General features: G+C 36.5%; 1 protein-coding gene across 4 annotated transcripts in view; it reads left to right on the plus strand.

Moving 5' to 3' along the window:
• Nucleotides 1–22,671, plus strand: part of TOR1AIP1 (torsin 1A interacting protein 1) — a 40,311-nt gene extending 17,640 nt beyond the window's left edge. For 2 of the 4 annotated variants that reach the window (XM_075528017.1, XM_075528012.1), the window contains 7 exons: nt 1,377–1,451; nt 7,194–7,250; nt 9,761–9,805; nt 10,951–11,019; nt 14,791–14,835; nt 15,198–15,254; nt 20,335–22,671. In XM_075528017.1, coding sequence (XP_075384132.1) covers nt 1,377–1,451; nt 7,194–7,250; nt 9,761–9,805; nt 10,951–11,019; nt 14,791–14,835; nt 15,198–15,254; nt 20,335–21,122 — 1,136 coding nt within the window. In that variant the 3' untranslated portion in view covers nt 21,123–22,671. The remainder of the gene's footprint in view (nt 1–1,376; nt 1,452–7,193; nt 7,251–9,760; nt 9,806–10,950; nt 11,020–14,790; nt 14,836–15,197; nt 15,255–20,334) is intronic. The other 2 variants (XM_075528018.1, XM_075528015.1) reach the window with 1 other exon arrangement.
• The last annotated feature ends 348 nt before the right edge of the window (nt 22,672–23,019 follow it).

The following is a 23,019-nucleotide window of genomic DNA, read 5'->3' on the forward strand; positions in this document are numbered from 1 at the left end:
TCGTCTGGGTATATACCCAGTAGGGGGATTGCTGGGTCATATGGTAACTCTATTTCGATCTGTTTTAGATATCGCCAGATTGATTTCCATAGTTGCTGTACATACCTACAGGTCCACCAGCAATGGATGAGAGTTCCTGTCTCCCCACAACCCTTCCAACGCTTGTTGCTTTCTGATTTTTTGAATTAGGCTATCTTTGAGGGTGTTAGGTCGTATCTCATTGTTGTTTTAATTTGCATTTCTCTTATGGCTAAAGATTGGGAAGATTTTCTCATATGTTTATTGGCCATTCGGATTTCTGCTTCTGAAATTTCAGGTCCTATGCCCATCTCCTCAGTGAGCAATTAGCTTTTTTCTTTTTGGAAGCTAGCAGAGTATTGTAGATTTTAGTAACAAGGCCTTTGTCTGATGTGTCATTGCTAAAGATGTTTCCCAGTCGGTTGGCTCTCTTATTACTCTCTTGGTGAATTCTTTCAATGTACACAGGTGTATTTCATCTTCAGCATATCTGGTTACCATTGGATGTTTTTGGTGCCCTTATCAAAGATCCTTTGTCTGTATGCTGATGATTTTATATCTGGGGTTTCCGTTCTTTTCCATTGGTCTGAGTATCTGTCATTATACCATGCTGTTTTGACAACTGTGGCTGTATTTAATATGTGCTAAAGTCATGTAAAGCAAGTCCTCCCACTGTGTCCTCCTTGAAGAGTTCTCTGCTTATTTCTGGGTTTATTCCTTCTCCATATGAAGTTGGTCATCCGTTTTTCCATTTCTTTGAAGAAAGATGAGGGAATTGTATTGGGATTGCATTAAACTTATATAGTGCCTTAGGCAGAACTGACATCATTACTATATTGAGTCTTCCAGTCCACGAGCATGGGATATTCTTCCATTTGTTGAGGTCACTCTTGGTTTCTTGTAATAGTGTTCTGTAGTTTTCCTCATAAGATAGACTTAAATATTTGTTTAGGGCATAGACTTTCTGTACCCTTTTGAGAAAAAAAATTACTCGGTGCGCCCCTGGCAGTTAAGAACTTTTGCATTATAACCCATAATCCAGGATAAAGTGTCGGTTTCTGCTTTTGCCGCCCCCAACCCCCATATCATTCTAGGGAGAGGCATTGCCCACTTTGAAATCTATGTGTTTCAAAAGAACCAAAAATAAGCTCACTTTTGGTCTATTTGAAACTTTATGGTTCAAAATAATAAGCATGGAAAATAGCAATTTTGTATCTGATTACTAAAAAGGCCTTTGTGTTAATTTTGAAGCACTTTAATTACTTGGTATTGTTTTTTAACCCAGATCTTTTTTGTATTACAATAAAGACTGAACAAGTGTATTCTCTCCCCTACCTCCTTCTTTATTTTTTTAAAAGGAGAAACTGAGGAAGAGGAACCAGGCTGTTCTGACAATAATAAGTTCAGATCCGGGGAGTCAGCTGAGTCTGGAGGTACCAATGCTTACAGATAGAACTTTCTTTTCCTTTCTATCTAACTTTTTCCCCAAACAGTTTTTTTAAATTTAATTTTCTTCCCACCAGCTTATTGGCATATAATTCACATATCACACAATTCAGTAGTTCACTCACATCCAAAAGAATTGTACAATCATCACCACAATCAGTTTTAGAACATCTTCAATTCTTGTAACCATCGTTACTTGTTGCCCATTTCTCCCGAACCCCTCCTGCCATACCCTCATTAATCCGGTTACTGTGTCTATTGATTACCTATCCTGGATTTCATATACAAAAAAAAAACAGTTTTTCTAAAAAAACAAGAGCAAAGTAATAGATAAAAATCTCAATTGAGAAGAAAGCGAATTTAAATAGATCATAAAGGAAATCAAATGATAAATTGCTAAATTTTAACCTAACTGCATACTGGTAGAGCAACTTACCTTACCAACTATTTTTTAAATTTAAATATAAAGATATTTTGTGATTTTCTTTTTTTAATGCTTTTTAAAAGTAGTGTTCCCTTAATAGTCATTACATATTGAATTGCTGATCCTACTTGTATATTTGGCTAGTAATAAAATATCAAAACAAATAAATCATTTTAAAATCTGCTTTGATATCTATGGAAAATGAGTTGATTTGTGTTTAAAAGAAGAGTAAGTTTTTAATTTGCCTTTGGACTTTGTAGAGAAACTGTTCACACTGTCATTGGGCCTTGGTTCACTACTAGGCTTGTTGGTTAGCTCCTAGTAAGTTTTCTTATACTTAGATCACTATTTCTAACTCTGGATCGTTCAAATGCATACCACGTGAATAATAACCTCTGATTTTTCATGTGAATTTATCCTTAAGTTTATTCAAGGAAAGAATTGTCTAAAGATAGAAAATTATCAATTTGAGGCATAAGGAGATGCTGAATGAATTTGTAAACTCAACAATAAGTGACTTTAATAATTTGTCCTGTGTAAGAGTAATTCCTGACTTTCCCCTTTCTGCCTCTTGAGCATTTCTATAATTCCTGTGTTTTACTTTATCATTCTATGCATAAAATATTGTATATACTCGAGTATAAGCTGACCCGAATATCAGCCAAGTTACCTAATTTCACCACAAAAACGGCATTTAAAAATGTGCTGGGAAACACTGCTATATCCAGTACGTCTACAAATGGGTTTCGAGGCATTCAGTATTCCCTCAAGTTCTCCCATTCTTTGTTCAGACAAATGCATAATGGTTAGACTAGTGTCTGGAGCCAGAATCTCTAGATTCAGGCCTGTACGTAGTAGGCGTGTACCCTTAACTTCAGTGTTCCTGAGTGTCCTCATCTGCATCATTGTAAAGATTGAATTAATTTGTAAATGGCGTGCTTAGTGAAGAAGGCTGGTGCTGATTGGGAGACCAGTGCTTGAATGAGCATTGTGGCCCCAGGGGCATGGGCAGGGGACTGCAACAACTTCAGCAAGAGCCCTCAGGTAACGAGAGGATGGCATGCCCTGAGCCATAGCTGCTCAGGTCCTTCAGCCCTCCATTTCTCCCAAGTCTGTGCCCTGAGGGGGCAGCAGAGATCAAGGGAAGCCATCATTGGGTTCTTTGAGTGTAGCACCTCAACAAGCAGTACCAACAGGAGGTAGTTTAGTCTTTTAAAACACATTCACATAACTTAGCACAGACGAGCAGAAAGATGAAAAGAAGCCTATAGACGGAATTGTGATAGATATGGAGGTTTGTGAATCTTTAGAACAAGCAGTAGATGTTTTCTGTTTACTCACCAGTGAAAGATGAGCCTTCTATTTCACTCACTTAATGCTGTGACATTCCAAAATTAGTATATGGGTTCTTGATGAAATACAGGAAAACATAGGGAAATTTTTAGAATAATTCAGAAAAATAATAGAGGAGGAAATCAAGAAATTTGATAGGAACCTTAAGTAAAAAGTAACTAGAAATTCTGAAGTGTAATATTAAACTAACAAAAACAAAGTCCCTTTAGAAGAATATGGAAGTAGAGCGAAAACAATGGAAGCAAGAATCCGTGAACTAGAAGACAAAGACTCTTGAGCTTGCACAGATTGAAGAACATGTAGGGAAAAAAATGAATAGCACTTAAAGATTCTGAGGGACATTGAGAGAAATTGTGTATGCATAATAGGGATTCCAGGAAGAGAACAGAGGAAACCAAGTCCAGAGCTATTTTTGAAAAAATAAAGAAAATTTCCCAAATATGAAGGAAAGAATATCAGTTAAGATGCTCAATGAACTCCATATAGGTTAAACATTAAGGAAATTCCACAAGTCATCATAATCAAACTTTTTATATACAAAGATAGAGACTTGAGAGCAACACAAAATACGGGGAAAGTCACAAGGAGCCTCAGTAAGATTAAATGGTGATATTTCATCCACAACTCTGCCCAGAAGTCAATAAGGTGACATAACAAAGCCTTGAAAGAATCTACCGAGCAAAATCATTACCCAAAAATGCAGGTGAAACTAGAATTTTCCCAGATAAACAAATTAAGGGAATTCATAACCACCAGCCTAGCCCTGCAAGAATATTAAAGGGGGTTTCCTAGGAAGAAAACATGATACCAGCTCAGTAATTCAAAGTGTTTGATACTGAACAACCACCTGAATACATATAATAAAATCCATTTATATTGAGATTATAGGGAATCTGGGCTATATGATTGTAATTGACAATAACATACAATGGGAGGGATTTGCGAAAAAGGTGTGCTGTGATCTGCGTGATTAGCAGTTTAAAACCAACTGCAGCTCTGAGGGAGAGAGACTGGGCTTTCTACTCCTGCAAACCTTTACAGCCTCAGAAACCTACAGGGGGTCGCTATGAGTCAGCATTGACTCGATGACGATGAATGGCATAGAGACCTTTCACGTGTTAACGAGGAAGTTTAAGTGATTTGGTAATAAAATTTCTCAAATTGGGGGGGGGGGAGGATTCTTAAAAAAAATAATTCAACTTTGAAGATAGAGGACAAAGAAACCCATCACTCTCAGGGGGAGGAGGGTATGTTTAACCAAATCTTTGAAATAAATTCTCCCCTTTAGGTAATTAATTGCTGTGAATATAGGTGGATGAAATTCTCCAGTAAAGAAACTGGTAGACAACTAAAAATATGACACATTTGTATATTATCTAACCTTAAGCACAGGTGTGTACATAGATGAAAGTGTAAGGAGGAAGGCATTCAACATAACAAGCAGTAATACAAATCGAGCATGAGTGGCAGTATTAATACGTGACAGTCAGTTTTAAGTCAAAATTTACTATAAGACAAGGATATTGTATGCACAACTATTTGATGATGAATGGAACAATTTAAAAAGTGATTAGAAAATACTTGCAATAATAGTAACCCCGCCATCTGGACCTAACAGCTATGGAGCACGTCACTCAGTAATAGCATACTTCACACTCTGTGTCATTGCTCATGTATTTGTTGTAGAGTATTTTCAGATACAAAGTATATTTCTGTAAGTTTAAAAAGATTGAAATTACATAAAGCATGGAATATGACCATAATAGAAGGAAGCTAGAAAGAGATAACAAAAAGAATAAGGAAAGCTGTATAAATTTATGGAAATTTACACACTTGAATTTATTAATCTGTTGGGTTATCAAAGAAATCAAGAGGATACTTAGAATCTTAAGAATGTAGTCTGAAAAAAAGGTGTAGTCTTTAAAAGGTGTGATTTTATTGAGTCTTGATCTTAAGAGTACACACAGTTTTAGTAGCCTGTGTGACAAGATGAGAGGGTTATTTAATGTGCTTTGCTGGAGATCCAAATAGGATGATTTAATTGTAGAAAAGCATTTGGGCTGTAAATTGGCCTACCCACTTTTATCACAGATCATTTTTGTTGAAAAAATTACTAACAGACGGGTGGTGGCTATTTAAACTTTATCATGTGGCAGGAATTTTCTCAAATTGTGTCTGTTGCATTTCTTCAAATAAACAACTGGCAGTGTTCATTGCCATGGCAAAATATAAATTGCTGTGCAGAAGTTAGGATGATGAGGAACACTTTGCTGCCACCAGCTTCTCTTCATCTGAGACAGTGCCATTAACACATGAGAACTTTTTGAATAATGCCATATGCCCGCATTTAGAAGTCATGCGTATTGCATACTTGGTGAACCCAACATCTTCCCAACACTGTTACTGAAAATGTAAGGGAGAGAGTCCAGTTGATTTTAATGTACCTAGTATAAGAACGTTGATGAAAACTACCACTTGTCAAGTTTGGGTGTGGTATCTAAGAAGAATACTTAGTTAACTGAAATGATTTTAAAATCTTTTTCTCCTTCACCCAAAAATATTTCCTGCCTGTTGAGCATTGTGCTGCTTTAACACCGGTCTATAGGAGATCAGATTTACAGTACGTGTTGGGAAGATTAGAGAGAGACCTGGTGGGGCAATGAGTTTGTTAATGAGAGAGGGTGCCACTGCTTGCAGCTGCAAGAGTGTAATCACGATCACTAAATTCCACATGTACAAACTACGTTTTATGTATATTCAACAGTAAAATTTTTTAAATCTCCCCTTTTGTAAGTAAATAAAATTAATGTGCAGCCATTTAAAGGCTTTTGTGAAGTATTTAGAAAGTTATATGGCATATAGTAAATACTCAAATTAAGTACTATTATTAGTTTTAGTCTATGTATATGTGAAGCTCTTAAAAGAGGCTAATTAAGCCATTAATATAGTTAATAGTTTTACTGCCAGCATATTGCTATTTGAAAGCACATAAATCCTAGTTGGTCTCTGATCCTTCTAGAACTGTAACGAATTCTGTGATTTATGGGAGCCTAAGCGCTCACATGCAGAAGAAAATAGTTGTAAAAGAACAAAGGGATGAGGCATAGCACAGAGCCGACTGCCCTCGTCCTCAGTTACCTTTCGGCCAGTCATCATTCGAATCGAAGAATAAATTATTAGAATTTCATTATTTAAAATTTTTTTATCCATTTAAAATGCTTCTTTTGAGATCTTATAATCTACACACCGATTAATATTGTGATTCAGTCACATGCATCTAATGTCAGAAATAGTTATCAGAAGTTGATGCTTAAAACTTCTTTAGTAAATAGGAGGATACTGTCAAAAAATACTTAGCCACCATTCCTCTGTGTCAAATTCTTCTGTGCCCAAGTTAGCAGTCTAATTTTTATACAAATTTAGTTACAAATCCTACTTTTTAAATGTGGGAAAAGTTTGTAAGAAGATTGCGCAATATAATGTGTTACCCACTGGCCAGAAGATTCTAAAGCAAATGAATGGTTTTCTGTTTTGTTTTTTTACCCCTCCCCCCACAATGAATGGGTTTTTTGGTTTGTTTTGGGGGATTTTTTTTTTGGAATGTTAATGATTTCAAAATGGTTCATCATTGCAAATGTTCACATTTTTTCCCAACTTAAAGGTTTTTTCACCTTCCATACTATATGTTGTGTTTCATTTCTTATCATTTTGTCCTTTTAAAAATGGTTTGGGAAAAGACAGAAGATTTGCATATTCTTTTACATAAACTCTTTAGAAACTCGTTTTGTTTGTAGCTTTAAATAAGTTATGTATCCAGGTATTAAATGCCTGGGATTTATCTCAGTACTTTCTCCCTTTTGATTAAGTATGTATGGTTCTTTTATAAAGTGTACATTTAAAAAGTCCAACATACTTTAGCGTGTGCTATAGGTTTTTTCCCTTCTTTTTTTAGATCCAAACATCAGATCAACTAGCCACTATCCAGAATCACCTTGGCAGTCATCACAAAGTAAGTAAAACCATATCTTACACTCCTACAGGTCTGCTGTGAAGAAAACTTGTCCTGGTTCTGAAGATCCACTTTGTATTTGGATGAACATTTCAGAACCGACCTTTAGTGAATTCTAAACTAACTCATCACATATTTCTCTTGGAATTCACTTCTTGGGTTACTCATGTTTGTACCTTGGCCTGGATTTGAGTTAAACAAAAAACAGATGGGAAAATAATATAAATTTCTGCAATAGTTGAAACCATTGACTTTGGTAAAACTTTGTTGACTTTTTTATTTTACTGTAAAGTTGATATTTTGTAGCCTTTCTACAGGAGATATGCATTAGGAACAGACATAGGAGTTTGTGTTTCAGATTTGTATTTGAATAAAATACCAGAATTTACATTAATCACCTAAAATATATTTATTTGTATAAGACTTCCAAGTATTTTTTTTCCTTCCCTATCACCTCTGTTAGAATATGAGACTATTTCTAGAGAAAAGGCATTTAGCATTCTGTTCCATAATGAGTGTTCTTTTTTTTTTAATAATCTGTTTTCATAGAAATCCATTTTAAATATACACAGGGGCTTCAAAAAGCTTATGGAAAAATTAAAGAAAGTCCCCTTGTATGTATTTAGTTAGTTTTTAATAGGCACCTGGGTTTGTTAACTGAAACATAAGAAAAATAAAATAAGCTACTCACAAGAAATACGTTAGTGAAGAATTTTTCTTTGAATCCATTTATATCCGTTTGTCCTTTGTTACCACTATGATCTCTAGAAGCTCTTAAATATACCTATATAAACGATGATACACCCATACAATGGAATTCTGTTCACCAATGAAAATGAGTTGGTTCTTTGTAAATTCACAAATAGGTGGTTAAGATTCGAGGAATCTAAGATGCCAATGACTTTATGTATCCCTGAAAGAGAACCAGCTCCCATCAAGTTAAACCATGACACAACACTGATTATAACATGCAACCTTAATTCATAGGCGTTTGGAAAAAGTGCTTCTTAGAATTAATGAAAGTCAAGACTTTCTTTTTTAAAAAGCAAGTAGGAGGGCTTCAGAAAGTGTGTGGAAAAATTCTGTTATCCCTTAATTCCGTTTTGTTTTATTAATTCCGGGTGTTTTTTTAATTCTATTTCTTAACAAACCTAGAAGCCTCTTTTTTTAAGAAGAATGTTGTTGATAAGTCTTCAAACAAATGTGGAAGAATAAGTTAGACATTTCTAGAATTATTTTACAGCTGCCATTTCATTTTTACTCAAAAAACATATTTAGATTATTTTTTATACATTGTTTCAGATGTGTATTTATTTGTAAAACTTCCAAGTATACAAATAAGTGGTTAGAACTAACTCCATGAGAACACATTTGGAGCTCAACTTTGTTGTAATTGTTTAACAACCTTTTGTAACTATTCCATTGTATATTTTTATAAATTGTCTTTAAATACCTCTCCAAAACTTGAAGTCATATCTTTCACATTGTAGCTACTATCTAAATCTACTAAGATGCTTATGTAATAAAGTCTAGTTGCCATCACATCAGTTCAAACTCCTGGCCACCCCGCATGTGTTGAGTAGAGCTGTGCTCCATCAGGTTTTCAATGGCTGCGTTTTGGAAGTAGATCTTCCAAGGTGCCTCTGGGTAGAACTCGAACCTCTAGCATTCCAAGTGCCAACAGCCCCTAGTAAACTGTTTGCATTACTCAGCTAGTAAATCCATCTAGGACAGTCATAGGGGATGAGAATGAAGTAAAATTTTATGTGACACCTGATAAACGTTTAATACATTGCAGCTATTTTAATGATATTGATTCTAAATCTGACCTTTTATCCAATTCCTGAACATTTTGAAGTTTTGAAAATGAGAAATTATAATTATTATCTAAGTGTTGGATTTGTGAGTGATAAAAACTTTTTTTTAATCATTTTATTGGGGGTTTGTAAAACTCATAACCATCCATCCATCTATCCATTGTGTCAAGCACATTTGTACATATGTTTCCATCATCATTCTCAAAACATTTTCTTTCTACTTGAGCCCTTGGTATCAGTTCCTCATTTTTCCCCCTCCCTCACCCTCCCTCCCTCCCTCACAAACCCTTGATAATGTATAAATAATTATTATTTCATGTCTTATACTAACCGATGTCTCCCTTCACCCACTTTTAGTTGTCTGGCCCCCTGGGAGGGGTTATATGTAGATAATTGTGATTGCTTCCCCCTTTTTCCCCCCACCTTTCCCTTTCCCTCTTAGTATCGCTACTGTCATTATTGGTCCTGAGGAGTTTATCTGTCTTGAATTCCCTGTGTTTCCCGCTCTTAACTGATCTACCAGTGTACATGCTCTTCTGGTCTAGCTGGATTTGTAAGGTAGAATTGGGGTCATGATAGTGGGGGGGAGAAAAACTTTTGAATTTTTGATTTTCGGTGCTCGTGCAATAAGCAACACAATGTTTTGTTTTTATTTCAAAATATTCCTTGACTTTATCCCTCTTTCTATTTTAGCCTGGGATTTCACAACAGCTCATGATAAGCAAGCTGGAGTACAGAGTAAGTGATTGGTGATTTGCTCTTTTTTCAGTCCATTAGTTCAAATTATTATGTATTCTGCCAATATAATGTCCTTATAAGGACATTTTACCTTCTTTGCCTTTTTATCCACCAAACATATACTGTGCTATATTAAAATAGATCAGGAATATTTTACCAAAGATCATTTATTTGCAAGACGAAATAATTTTTATAAATCATTTTATTGTTATCTAAATATCATACAGTTCGGTAATTTAATATCAAAGTGTTGTACAATCATTACCAGAACTAATTTTTAAAAATTTTATTTTTCTGTTAATAGCTCCCATTGCTCCCAACCTTCCCTGCCATAACCATAAGGAACCCTGAATCCAGTTACTGTCTCTTATCTCTATAGAGTCACCCGTCCTGGATTTCGTGTGCTGATAAACATTTAAAAATATAAAAAAGCAAAGAGTCAGAAGAAAAAGCTAACAATAGAAAATAAAGACAGCCTTGCTTGGAAAGAAAGCACTAAAAACTAGAACTACTTTAAAATGAGTCAAAGCTAGGGTGCTAGATTTTACCTTAGATTCATCTAGCTCAACCCACTTTCCAATGCATTCTGTGTGATAGCAAGGCTCTTCCCTTCCTTGGTCTGTGTTCACAGGAAGCTTCATCCACGTGCATTTCCTCTTTTTTGAGTACTTTTAGATGTGCCCAAAGGGGCTCAAATCTGCCAGAACTCCATGTGCAGGATCTTCACATCGAGTAAGCTTCTGATAATTTCCCTCTGAGCGTACATAGTCAGTGGATGTCAGTAGCCAACCAGTCAGTGAGTATTGTAGTAGACTAAGACGTTACATCTGATTTGAATGGTTATTTTTTAAATTATTTTTGTTAAGTAACACTGAAATCTGGAGAAGTGTCCTCCATAGACCAGGGAGCCGTCTGCAAGGATTTCCTGGCAGGTGATCTTTATGTGCTGCCCATTTGGGTGTGGAAAGTATTTCATCCTCCCAAGTTTGATCCTTTGAAGTTAACTTTTATTTCTCAGGCTATTTTTTATGTTTTCTTACCCTGTTTCATTCTGCCTTTCTGTGAGATTTAACCTAAAACACTAGAACATGGTGTAAATTGTCAAAGTATGTGAAAAGATACTTTCATAAATCTATTTGCTCCAGGTTCAGGATATCAAAAAAACCTGCAAGAGTGGGTTGAACAAACCCCAAGAATAAGGAATAGGATACAAAGTAAGTGAATGAATTTCTACCTATTTTTAAAATAGTGTTCAGATTTATATACTGTGTTTTTCTTGATGAGTATGTAAAAATATTTGGCTATTCAGAGAAAGCATTTACATTGTGATCTCATGTATCCAGAACAGATATTGCTGCTGGTTGATAACTTTATTTTCATGGGCTGTCAGGAGGTGAATCGTGCATGAGAAAACCAGCAGAAGATGGCTCTGGGTTTGACAAGCTGACAATTCTAACAGCAGTAAATCATAGAATGAAATTCAGATCTGACAGTATTATTTTTTGTTTATGTATGCAGCTTCTAATCATTTGGAGTGGCTTTACATACCCATAATTTTAAGAATTGAAGGCTGAAAGCTACAATCTTTTTATTTTGAGGTTTAGGATAAATTATCACAGAATTTAAGACAATAATGTGATGAAACAATCCGTTGAATTTGGTACCTATCATAATTTCTATCAAAATGTGTTTATGGGAATAAAAAACACAGTCTTTCTCCTGTAGAGCTGCTTGTGGTTTTGGACTGCCGACCATGCAGATCACAAACCAACGTGTAACCATTGTACCAGCAGGGCTTCCCACTGTATCTCTAGTAAGATAAAGCAAGGTACACCCCAGGAAAGTTCCACTTACATCAGGCAGAACTGGGACCCGATTAAAGGTGTTGTGTCACACCTTAAGAGTCCTTGCTATTGGCCAATAATGGCAGATCACAACACAAGTGTGATTGTGTCATCTCATAGCTGCCATATGACATCACCAGACTGAGAATCACAGCCCGGCTAATTTGACACGCATATTTGTTGGGGACACAATTTAGTCTGTGATACTTATGAAAGGACTAGCTTAGTAACTGGTCAAGCTAGCTCTGGTGGCATTGTTTTTCCTCCAGTAAAGTGATAATGCTCATAATTCATATTTTCCCCAGTGTTAACGCACAGAAGTTTTCCCCACATTTAAGTGAATTCTCCAGTAGTATAAAGCTGAAGTAGTACTTTCACCCCGGCCTTTTTGCTGGCGGGTATTTCTTACTGTGCTATATGCTTACTATTATAAGATCATTTCTTTGTACAGTATGCTCTTTCTGAGCTGATATACTTTAAAAATCAAATGTTCATAATTTAATTTATTGCGATTATGTTTATAGCCAGAATATTAAAATTAACTTTAATTGGAGACCTGAGAGACACTTGGAAGTAGGAATGCACAAATTTCCATATGTATTCTGTGAAAAACTCTCAGGTTATTTTTAGTTCTTAACTATATACACATTCTGGATAATAACAGGTAAAAGACTTACAGATAAGTGAAGTAGTACACATTGTTTTAAAAAATGTGTGAATTTTGTTTCCTCTAATAAGGTACTGTACAGATTCAGTGCTGAAGAATATATAATTGTTTTGGAGATCTGATTGTGGCATGCAGAAATAGAATTTAGTTACAAAATTGATAACTAATTTTTTTCTGTTTCTATTTCTACTTTGTCATAAATATATAGTATGACAAATATTTGTACACTGGTTAATAACCATCTGCTATAGATCATCTATTGGGCTTTGAGAGTTGTGTAGAAGTAAGATATGAGAAGTATGCAGGCATTTTAAGGTGCACATAACAGACTTTCTTAGGCCTTTTAAACATACAAGAACTTTGAGGAAAGGACAATGAGCAGAAAGTAAATATTTCCAGTGGGAGTGGAAGACTGCAGTGAGTTCTCAAACAGCTTTCTCATCGATTTCTCTTCGATGTAAAACCACTTTTAGATCTTTATCCTAACATTCCAAATTTCTTCTATGTCTTAACTGTACATTTCTCCTTATTTAAGTAAGTGAGGCCAAAAAGTCATGTTTAGACCAGGTTGTTTTAAAACTTGAAGGCACTTTATTTTTTTAATTAATTAATTCCCTTTTTTTTTTTTCTTTTCCCTTTTGAAGGGTTAGTTTCTTTTGCACGCTGTGGTTTGTTTGTTTGGTTTTTAATCATTTTATTGGGGGCTCATAGAACTCTTATCACAATGCACACACATGTCAATTGTGTGAAGCACATTTATGCATTCGTTACCCTCATCATTCTCAAAACATTTGCTCTCCATGTAAGCCCCTGATATCAGCTCCTGATTTTCCCCTTCCCTCATGAACCCTTGTTAATTTATAAATTATCATTTTGTCCTGTCTTACACTGTCTGACGACCCCCTCTTGAAGGCACTTTAGATCATTACTGTTACTCTACTGTCACCCTAACCCCGCGGTTCTCAACCTGTGGGTCTTGACCCCTTTGGGGGTCGAACGACCCTTTCACAGGAGTCGCCCGATTCATAACAGTAGCAAAATGACAGTTATGAAAATAACTTTGTGGTTGGGGTCACCACCACATGAGAACTGTATGAAAGCGTCACGGCATGAGGAAGGTTGAGAACCACTTCTCTAACCTTTTCAGAAAGGTAGATCCACTGTCTGCTTTTTCCTTTTCCCAGGTGTTAAGACAATGACGAGAGAGAGAAGACTAGTTCTTACTCCTAAAGCAGGAGTCCTGCTGCTGTAGGAGCTACTTGTTAGGCTGCTCACATTAAGGTCAGCAGTTGAGCACCTCGAAACACTCAGCAGTAAAGACTCGCAGTCTCAGGAACCCACAGTTTCTCTCCTGTCCTGTAGCATTGCTGTGAGTTGCAATTGACTCGGTGGCAGTGAGTTTAGTTTGGTATAGCTGGGTCATTTTAAGACTCAAATGATCTTATGTGTATGTGAATATAAGTTCTAAATATCTAGGTGCCATGTAATTATTAATGCTCATTTGCAGTTAATTAGCAATAGAGGGCTAGACATTGCCTTCTAGTCAGTGTCCTACCTCAGCAATGTATATACTGCTGAGTGTGTGTGTTTTATGAATAATCATAGCTACTATACATGTTATATAAAAACTATTACTTTACTATTTGTTATCATTAGCATTGTCATAGAATAAAGCTTCACATTATACACATCATATATATGATCTTGTTTGGGCTTTGTATCCATGGAGTGAAGTAAAATAAGCAGCTAAGTCACTTTTTTTTTTTTAGTAATTCATTCAAAACTTTGGTGACCTAACTTAGAAACCTTTTAAATGATGTTCCCAAGTCTAAACTAGTCATTGAAAAATATTTCTCTTGGAATTAGAGTTCAAGACATTTTGTCTTTTTTATTTTGTTTTTGTGGTCATTTGACCAAAGTGAAGCTATTTCTGTATCTTTCCCTACTAATTTTATCCCTCCAGTTTGACCCAGTGTTTCTCAAGTGAGAGCTGTTAAACACTAGGAAACCATTTACATACAGAAAATTAACAAAACATTAGACAATGGACAAGTAATAAGAGTAGGTCATAAGAGAGACAACTCAGCTGCCCACAGGCTGAGCCCTGACCCTCTGTCTTCCCTCTTAGGCATCGCAGCCTACCTACTCCCACGTTAAGAGGGATGGAACAATTGAAAACTTACCTTCTAAGGTGACGATGAGAGTAGAGTGTGGATGGAGTTGTGAGGAAGTTATCTTTGAGATATGTTTTCGCTACAAACCTAACACAAAAGTACTTGTCTGTTAACAGAAATGCTGAAAGAGATTTTGAAATGTACTTTTAAAATTATTAATATTTGAGATGGTCAGAAGATTTTCAGAGGCATTATTTTAATCATTTTGGGTTAGAAAATAGGATTAAAATGGGGTTTCCTATTAAACACTTTGAATAGTTTATCTGTAATCCACATGTTGTCCTTCCCCCCCCTTTACAGCATCTTCCCCAGGCAAGCTTTCAATGTATGGCAGTGTTTCAGACGGTATATGTTTTCCTTTTATAATTATTGTGCCTATTTGCTTTGTCTTCTTAACTTGGTCCCAGCAGTGTCACCAATGCCATTAAATGATAAAAGCTCAATGCTTCAAAAGGCTTTCTTGCACAATCTATGTATTAAATATATGTTTGCACTATACCTACCACAGGCTGTGTAGAAATAAGTCTTGGTTCTCCAGGAGACTTCACTCACAAGCAATTGGATGTTCTGCTTTTTCTTATTTCTGGCTGATGTCATGTTTTCTTTTATCTTAATAGAATTTGTATTTTCTTTCTCTGTTAAAATTAAGCACTCTGATCCTGAAACATAAATTCATAGTCTCTTTCTTTTTTAACTCCTATAATTAGATGACAACATTCAGAAATCAGCATTTGGAAACCAATCTCCATCAACTTCCAGCCAACGTAAGCATATCTTCAGTTTCTGCTTAGTGAATTCTCTAAAATTGGTGGTTCATATTTGTTTTAAAATTTTTTTATGACAAAATTTTTGAATTACACCTTTTGAAAAACCTCATTTTAAAGATTGTAGAAATAATGTTTTCTTTTTTACTGGCAGTTTTAACTCTGTGCGGTTAAACTATTTGACACAGCATCTGTTTTCCCCTTCGTTTTATTGTCTTTATAGAACACAAATAACTATAAATAAAATTACTCATCCTATTAACCTCATTAGTTACCTTTGAGGAATCGAAGGAAAAACAACACTTGGCATAACCCAGTGGAAGACATCCCCAGAGGTGTGGGCTGATTTGAATTGCACGGAAGCATATACCTGCTGTAGAGCCTGGGGGCAACTCTCTCCCATTCTCTAGACCTTTGCATCATTCTGATGATTCGGTGATCTGCCAACTCATAGTGAACTATCACAAGATCACATTTGCTAATGTTACCACTAATATTAAAAAAAGGAAAAAAAACTTAAATTAATGGAAGTGTCAAATCATAGTGACAGATTAATGTTCCCATATTCTAATTTTCATTTGAAATCTTGAATTTTGTAGTTGGTAACAAATATTGTCAGTTACTTTCCCAGAAGTAATAAGTTCACTTTGTTTATTTTCATGAATATGTCTGCCAAATTTGTAAGTCTGAATAGCTGTAGTTTGTCACTTATTCCTCTAAGTAAAAATGGTTTTCTGTGGAAGGAAAAGCAGTTTAGCAGTTCGGCCACATGGTGTTCGTTGTCTGAGACAACCATTGTAAAGTGGTGTGCAGCAGAAAAAGTGCTTTATATGTGCTTCCCCATCTCTCACACAGAGTTAAAGATCATGTTTTGGTCGTCCTAGAACTGCTGTAACAAAATACCGCAAAGTGAGTGGAAGTAAGAAAAGTCGCTTACTTTCTCACAACCTGGTAGCTAGAAGTCAGAGCTGTACATGAACGATCATACCCTCCCTCTACCTTCCTCTCTGTCTTTCCTCCTTGCCCCCCCTCTTTTGCTGGTAAGAGCCTGCCTTGTCTCTTTCATAGACTGACCCTCACATGTTGCCTTGACTCTGTGTGTGTGTCTTTCCATCTTTGATCACTTTTATAAAATGCCACTCAGAAAAGATTAGTCTTAGAATCCACCTTACTCTGCTGTATTCATTAACTAATATTTACAAAGAAAAATCCTACTACCCCAACTCACTGACTGCTCACTGCTACTGAGTAGATTCTGATTCCTAACCACCCTTTAGGACAGAAAGAACTTTTCATTTAGGTTTTCTGAGACTATCACTTTTTACAGAAGGAGAAAGCTTCATCTTTATCCCAAGAAGCGGCTGCTGGTTTCAAACAGCAGACCTTGTGGTTAACAGCCCAATCAGGGCTCCAAACAAGGTCACATTCACCACTACAGGGATTAGAACTTGGGCATATATATCTTTTTGGAAGACAGTTCAGTCCATTGCAGATTTGTACTCAAGGGTTGAGATTTAATAAAATGGACAATTTTTAACTTTCATGGAAGACATTGCTAAGTATAATCCCATGCCCCCCTTAAGCCGTGAGTGCCTGAAGATGAAGCATATAATCACTCTCAGTTTACAGTGAAAAAGTCAATACTACTTGATTTATAAGAACAATTTTCTTGTGCACCATTTGAAAGGTCTTTTATTATTTTAAAAAATTGTGATAAATACAAATATAGCAAAACATTTGTCATTTCAACATTTTTTACATGTATCACTCAATAATATCAATTTTGTTCATGTTCTGTGTCAGATTTTTCTGTCAGTCTTTTTTTGAATCATTTTATTGGGGGCTCTTACAACTCTTGTTACAAATCATACATCAGTTGTATCTGACATATTCATACATATATTCCATCATTTTTTTTCTAGGCATTTACTTTCCATTGAGCCCTTGGGATGAGCTCCTCTCTCCCCCCCCCCCACCCTTTTGGTCCCCTGATAGAGTGTAGATTGTTAATTATTTTCAGATCTCACCCCCACCGCTGTCTCCCTTCCCCTCTGCTTTCTGTTGTTCCTCCCACTTGCTTGTGAGATGAGGTTATATAGCATTCATTGCGACCGGTGCCCCTCTCCCTCCCTATCTTTCTCCCCCTCCCCTGCCTTTTTGGTATCACTATTCCCATTCCTGTTCTTGGGTTTCATGTGCCATGAGTTTTATCTCTTGCCTATACCTATGTACATGCTCCCGGTCTGGATTGGGAGGCGGCACTGAGCTTGTGATAGCCGGGTGAGGGGGTAGGGTTAGGAGGCCTCCAGGGATCAGAGGTATATTGCATGCCTCATTAGTGCTCTCCTACACCCTGATTGACTCCCTCCCTCCCTGCTACCCTTCTAGTGGGGCATGTTCCATTGTCCACAGATGGGCTTTGGGTCTCCGCTCCAACCCCCTCCATTTTCACTAATGCATTTTTGTTTGGTTGTTTACTGTTTGTTGTGAATCTTCTGATGTCCATTGCCCAGTCTTGATGACACCTCAGGATCACACTGGCTTGTGTGCTTCCTCCATGTGGGCTTGTTGCTTCACTGTTGGATGGCTGCTTGTTTAACTTCAAGCCTTTAAGACCCAGACACTATATCTTTTAATAGCTGGGCACCATCCTTTGTCTTCACCACATCTGCTTATGCACCCATTTTGTCTTCAGCGATCGATCGTGTGGGGGGGGATGGGATGAGCATCACAGAATGCCTGTTGGTGAGAACAAAGTGTTCTTGTATTGAGGAAAGGTATGAGCCGAGGCCCAAGGCCCGTCTGCACCTTCAGTATATTGCCTTATAAATATATGTACAGAGGCCCATACCACTATTGTTATGGATTAATGTGTTTGCTTAAGTGCACACCTCTGTTAATCTCTCTATCCATACCTTTGCTTCCTAGAGCTTGCCTCTGTTTCCTTTTGCCCCACCATCACTTTCCCCCTTCTCCCGCCTCTTAGTGTTGCCTCTCCACTAGCTTGATGTTGCTCTAATACTCACAGGATATGTTCTGTTTCAGATGTTTCTGTCAGTCATAACAGATGCTCAAGATCCCTTAGGAAGTGGCTTCCCCTCCCTCCTTCCCTCCCACTTGCCCTTGGTAACCACTGGGGGGAAATACCTATTCTAGATATTTCTTTTTTCTTTGCCTTTTAACAGTTTTATTGATATATAATTTGTGTACCATAAAAAGAGTTGTGCAATCTAGATATTTTATATAAAGGGTTTGTATATATTTGAGCTTTTTTTCCCTTCCTCCCGCCTTCCAATTTGAACTTTTATGATCTACTTATTGTAGTATGCCCATGTTATAGCATGTTGCTGTTAAGGCTTTTAATAACTATGTGGTGTGCCCACATTTTGCCTATCTGTTCATCTGTTGATAGACACTAGGTATATCGTGAATGAACACTGCTGCACTGAGCATTGTTGTTCAAGTATCTGTGTTCCTACTTACATTGTGTTGGGCTATCTACCTAGCAGTGGAATTGCTGGAATATAGATCATTTTTTATTTAGCTTTTTGAAAAACCATTGAAAGGTTTTCCACAGCACCTCTACCACTTTACAACAGTTGATGAAGATTCCAATTTTCCCACATTGTTGTCAATACCTCGTTTTAATTTTTTCCTGTTTTTATTATTTTTCTATCATAGCCGTCTTAGTAAATGTGGGGTGATATTGAACTGTGCTTTTAATTTGCATTTCTTAATGCAAATTGACATTGAACATCTTTTTATGATTTGGGGAATTTTTATTTCGTTGGTGAAATTTCTGTTCAAGTTGCTTGTCTAATTTTTTATTGGATTGTTTGTCTTTTTGTTAAGTCATATAAGTTCTTTATTTACTGTGGATATTAAGTCCTTATCAGATACATAATTCTTAAAAGTTTCCCCCATTCTGTAGAATCCTCCTTCATTTTAATAAGGTTATCTGAGACTGAGTTTTTAATTTTGAGGAAGTTCAATTTATCTAAAAGTTTTATGGTTTTAGTTTTTATGTCTAAGTCTTGGAAGTATGACTACAGGTTCATTCTTTTGCTTATTGTGGTTGGTTATCAGTTGTAGCACCATTGAGTAATAAGATTGTTCTTATTCTCCCCAGTGGTTGGACTTAGTATCCTTGTCAAACTTAGTTATAGATGTATGGATTCATTTCTGAATTCTGTTTTATCCCACTGATCTGAAAAATAAAGACATAGAAATCAACTGGGTTTCCATATGCCAGCAATGGGCTATCTCAAAAGGAAATTAAGGAAACAATTCCATTTAAAATAATATCAAAAAGAATAAAATAACCAACCGATTTCAAAGATCTGCATGTGACCTCTTCCCTGGGGGCTTAAGTGGAGAGGTGTTTGTGGATTTTTTTCTTTGGATTGTGATAAGAGTTGTATGAGCCCCTAATAAAATGATTTTTAAAAAGTAAAATAACCTAGGAATAAATTTAACCCAGGACATGAAAGACTACCCTGAGTGGGTCTTCAGGTGCCTTTGGGAGCCCACAGCCCACACTCTGAGAACGGTTGCTCTGAAAGGGCTATAGTGCCATTATTATCCCAAAGCAGGACCTTCGATAAGTGAAAGATAAGAAAGTGTTACTGTTCCTATAATATGATTGAATCGTGGAAAAGTGCTTTATTAGTGGAAAAGCACTAGGTTAAAAAAAAAGTAAGCCGATATCATTGCCAGTAACAATTAGGCATGACTTATCAAGTGGTTACTAGTGTTAACTTATGTAGCACAAAAAGTTATCAGTGTAGGTTATCTTAAAGGTCAACTAGCTATTACCGTTCATGGAGGATTGTCCTTTTCTTGGTGCCTTTATATTGAATGAGACTGAGGCAAGCCTTACTAAAAGAACTATCTGTAGTCGTCCACTCATTATAGAGCCACGGACATGTTTTGTTTAGAACTAATTTGTGCACGTGTGAACTGCTCTCTCTTTAAAACTCCATCTTCCTTTACATGATAAAAAGACTAACAATAGTTTAAAATTCTCTCACACTTGAGTCTAATAAAATGGTATTGATACTTGTCCTTTCTTTCTTAACAGAAGGACCTGAACAACCCCAAACAGCAAGCTTTTTCCAGATACAGTGGTTGCTACTACTATTACTAGTGGGGGTTTCAGTCGTTGCGATCTTTTATTTCACCTCTCTTCCTGAGGCACAAACCACTGCTGTTAAACAATTCCAGAACCAGATGGAACAACTTAGAAATAAGTACCAAGGTCAAGACGAGAAGCTATGGAAAAGGAGCCTCACATTCCTGGAAAAGCACCTTAATAGCTCCCAGCCGCAGCCGCAGCCGGCCATCCTGCTGCTCACCGCTGCGCGAGATGCTGAAGAAGCACTCAAGTGTCTGAGTGAACAAATTGCTGACGCCTATTCTTCCTTCCGTAGTGTCCGTGCCATCCGGATTAATGGAGCCGACAAAGCTGCTCAGGATAGTGATACTGTCAAGGAAGAGGTAGACCAGGAACTGAGCAACGGGTTCCAAAATGGGCAGAATGCAGCTGTGGTGCACCACTTCGAATTACTGCCAGCCGGCTCCACTCTGATCTTCTACAAGTATTGTGACCATGAGAACGCAGCCTTCAAAGATGTAGCCTTAGTCTTGACCGTCTTGTTGGAGGAGGAGACTCTTGAAACCAGCCTAGGCCTAAAGGAAATTGAAGAAAAAGTGCGGGATTTCCTCAAAGTCAAGTTCATTACGTCTGACACATCCAACCCCTACAGTCATATGAATGCAGACAAATTGAGTGGACTCTGGAGCCGGATTTCTCACTTAGTCCTGCCTGTACAACCTGAAAATGCCTTGAAAAGGGGCATTTGTTTATAAAAGTGAGAGAAGATTAAATCATGTCATCAGTTGTGAGAATGTTTCAGTCTTTCTAACCAGAGACAGGATTCAGAGCTCTTTTTGAAAGAACTAGTTTCGTTTTAAAGAGAGTTCATTCCTTGGGTAAACATGAAAGGTCATTTTTTTCAACTTAATTACCTGTTACTTCAGAGAATCATTTCTCTACTTCAACTGAGAGCTATTTTAAGGGTGGTCTCCCTTAGAGACGGTAGATTATTGATAGGGCATGACCAGCAGGAGGGGTTAAGATTTCCTGTGACGCTTCTAAATTTTGTTATTTGGGTTTTCATAAAGTTTGAGTTATAGTAAGGCAGCTTCTTCGATGTAACTGCGATGTAACTGCAGGTTGTCCTAGCTTGATCTTTTTTGCAGCACTAGGTCTGAGTTGTTAGTACACGTTGTAAAGCAACAAAGATCAAGAAAGGTCATCTAGGTGTTTGTGGATTTTTTTTTCTTTGTATTTGGATGGTGGGGCAGGAGGAGGCAAAGGAAAAGAGAAATTGTGGGGGGTGGAGGGAGGTCTCTGAAATGTTACAGTAAGCCACTGAGACTTTGATTAGTCAAAATCTTTTGAGTATGTGGCTCTGTTACCTGGTGAATTATGGTGGGACTTGCTTTTTATGTGTCTCCCACCACCACCCTCTTTAATCAATTCTTGGTTTACCCAAGGATTTTTGAAGCATGTGTATATATATATATATATATATAAAATGAAGTTTAGTATATTTACTCATCTGGCTCATAAGGGTGTGTAAATGTCCCGAAGGTTTTAAATAAGGGAATATAATTTCAGGAACTGATAAATCTTTTGTTGTTGGAGAAGGATTTAATTTTTTACATGTCTCCTGGTTGCACTGTAAGACCTTTAACATGCTCTAGAGTAAATAGGGAGATTTACTATGCACATGATAAATTTCATTGAGTGCCTCAAGCCAAAAATAAAGTGAACTTTCCCACATATGAAGAATGTTAAAATAGATTTCTGTACTTAGTATAATATTTCCATCGTAACTTTGCATCTATACCTGAGCTTTCTGATCTGTCAACTCCTCTGCCTTTCTTAGAATCTTACGATTCTAGATAACATCTTTTTTCTTTCATTTTTTTATCCCTAAGCTTTTAAATGAAAATAATTGTTTTTAAAGCATACAACTAGTCATTGCCTTCATTATTTACCTCTCAAGGGTCCACCACCTGTACATAGAGCATAGAGAGTGGTCCAGTGTCTTTCTAGTACAGCTACCAGTATTCATAACATTTTGACCACTTACTCCAAATTGTTTTGTCAACAGTCAGATCATCTGATTTACTTTACAGAAGATTCTAAAACAGGAGTTTTTTTAAAGCTTAATTTGTACAAACAATATATTGAGAAATAAAAGTTTTTAATTAATGTTTCACTAACCAAAATAATTTTAAAGTGACAATAATTATATCTTTCAGGAAAAATAAATTTTACCCACCAATGATCTGTCAATGATTTAGAAGCTATTTTAGTACTTTAATAAATATGCTTTTTGCATTTCTACTCTGTATGTGTGGTAAATTTAATGATTCATAAACTTTTTTCTTTTTAAGTTTTCTTTACGTAGGAACGATTTTCATGACTTCTTCTAGTTCACTAGGAGTAACAAAGACCAAAAAAAGTTGGCGCCATTCTCAAGTATATTGGCTAAAAATAGAATAAATTGAGATAGCTGTTCCATCTGGAGATTTGTAATTATTACTAAAATTATATTTACTTGGCTATTCCTGTGCCTAATAGTGAATTTTATGCACTTCAGACATGAAAGACTTGAAAGAATTTCTAGAGCAGTGTTTCTCAAACATTTCATGGTCACCTACAGAAGAGCCTTTTAAGATATTTTTACCCCAT

The sequence above is a fragment of the Tenrec ecaudatus genome, chromosome 1 (assembly GCF_050624435.1).
Source record: "Tenrec ecaudatus isolate mTenEca1 chromosome 1, mTenEca1.hap1, whole genome shotgun sequence".
Lineage (NCBI taxonomy): Eukaryota > Metazoa > Chordata > Mammalia > Afrosoricida > Tenrecidae > Tenrec > Tenrec ecaudatus.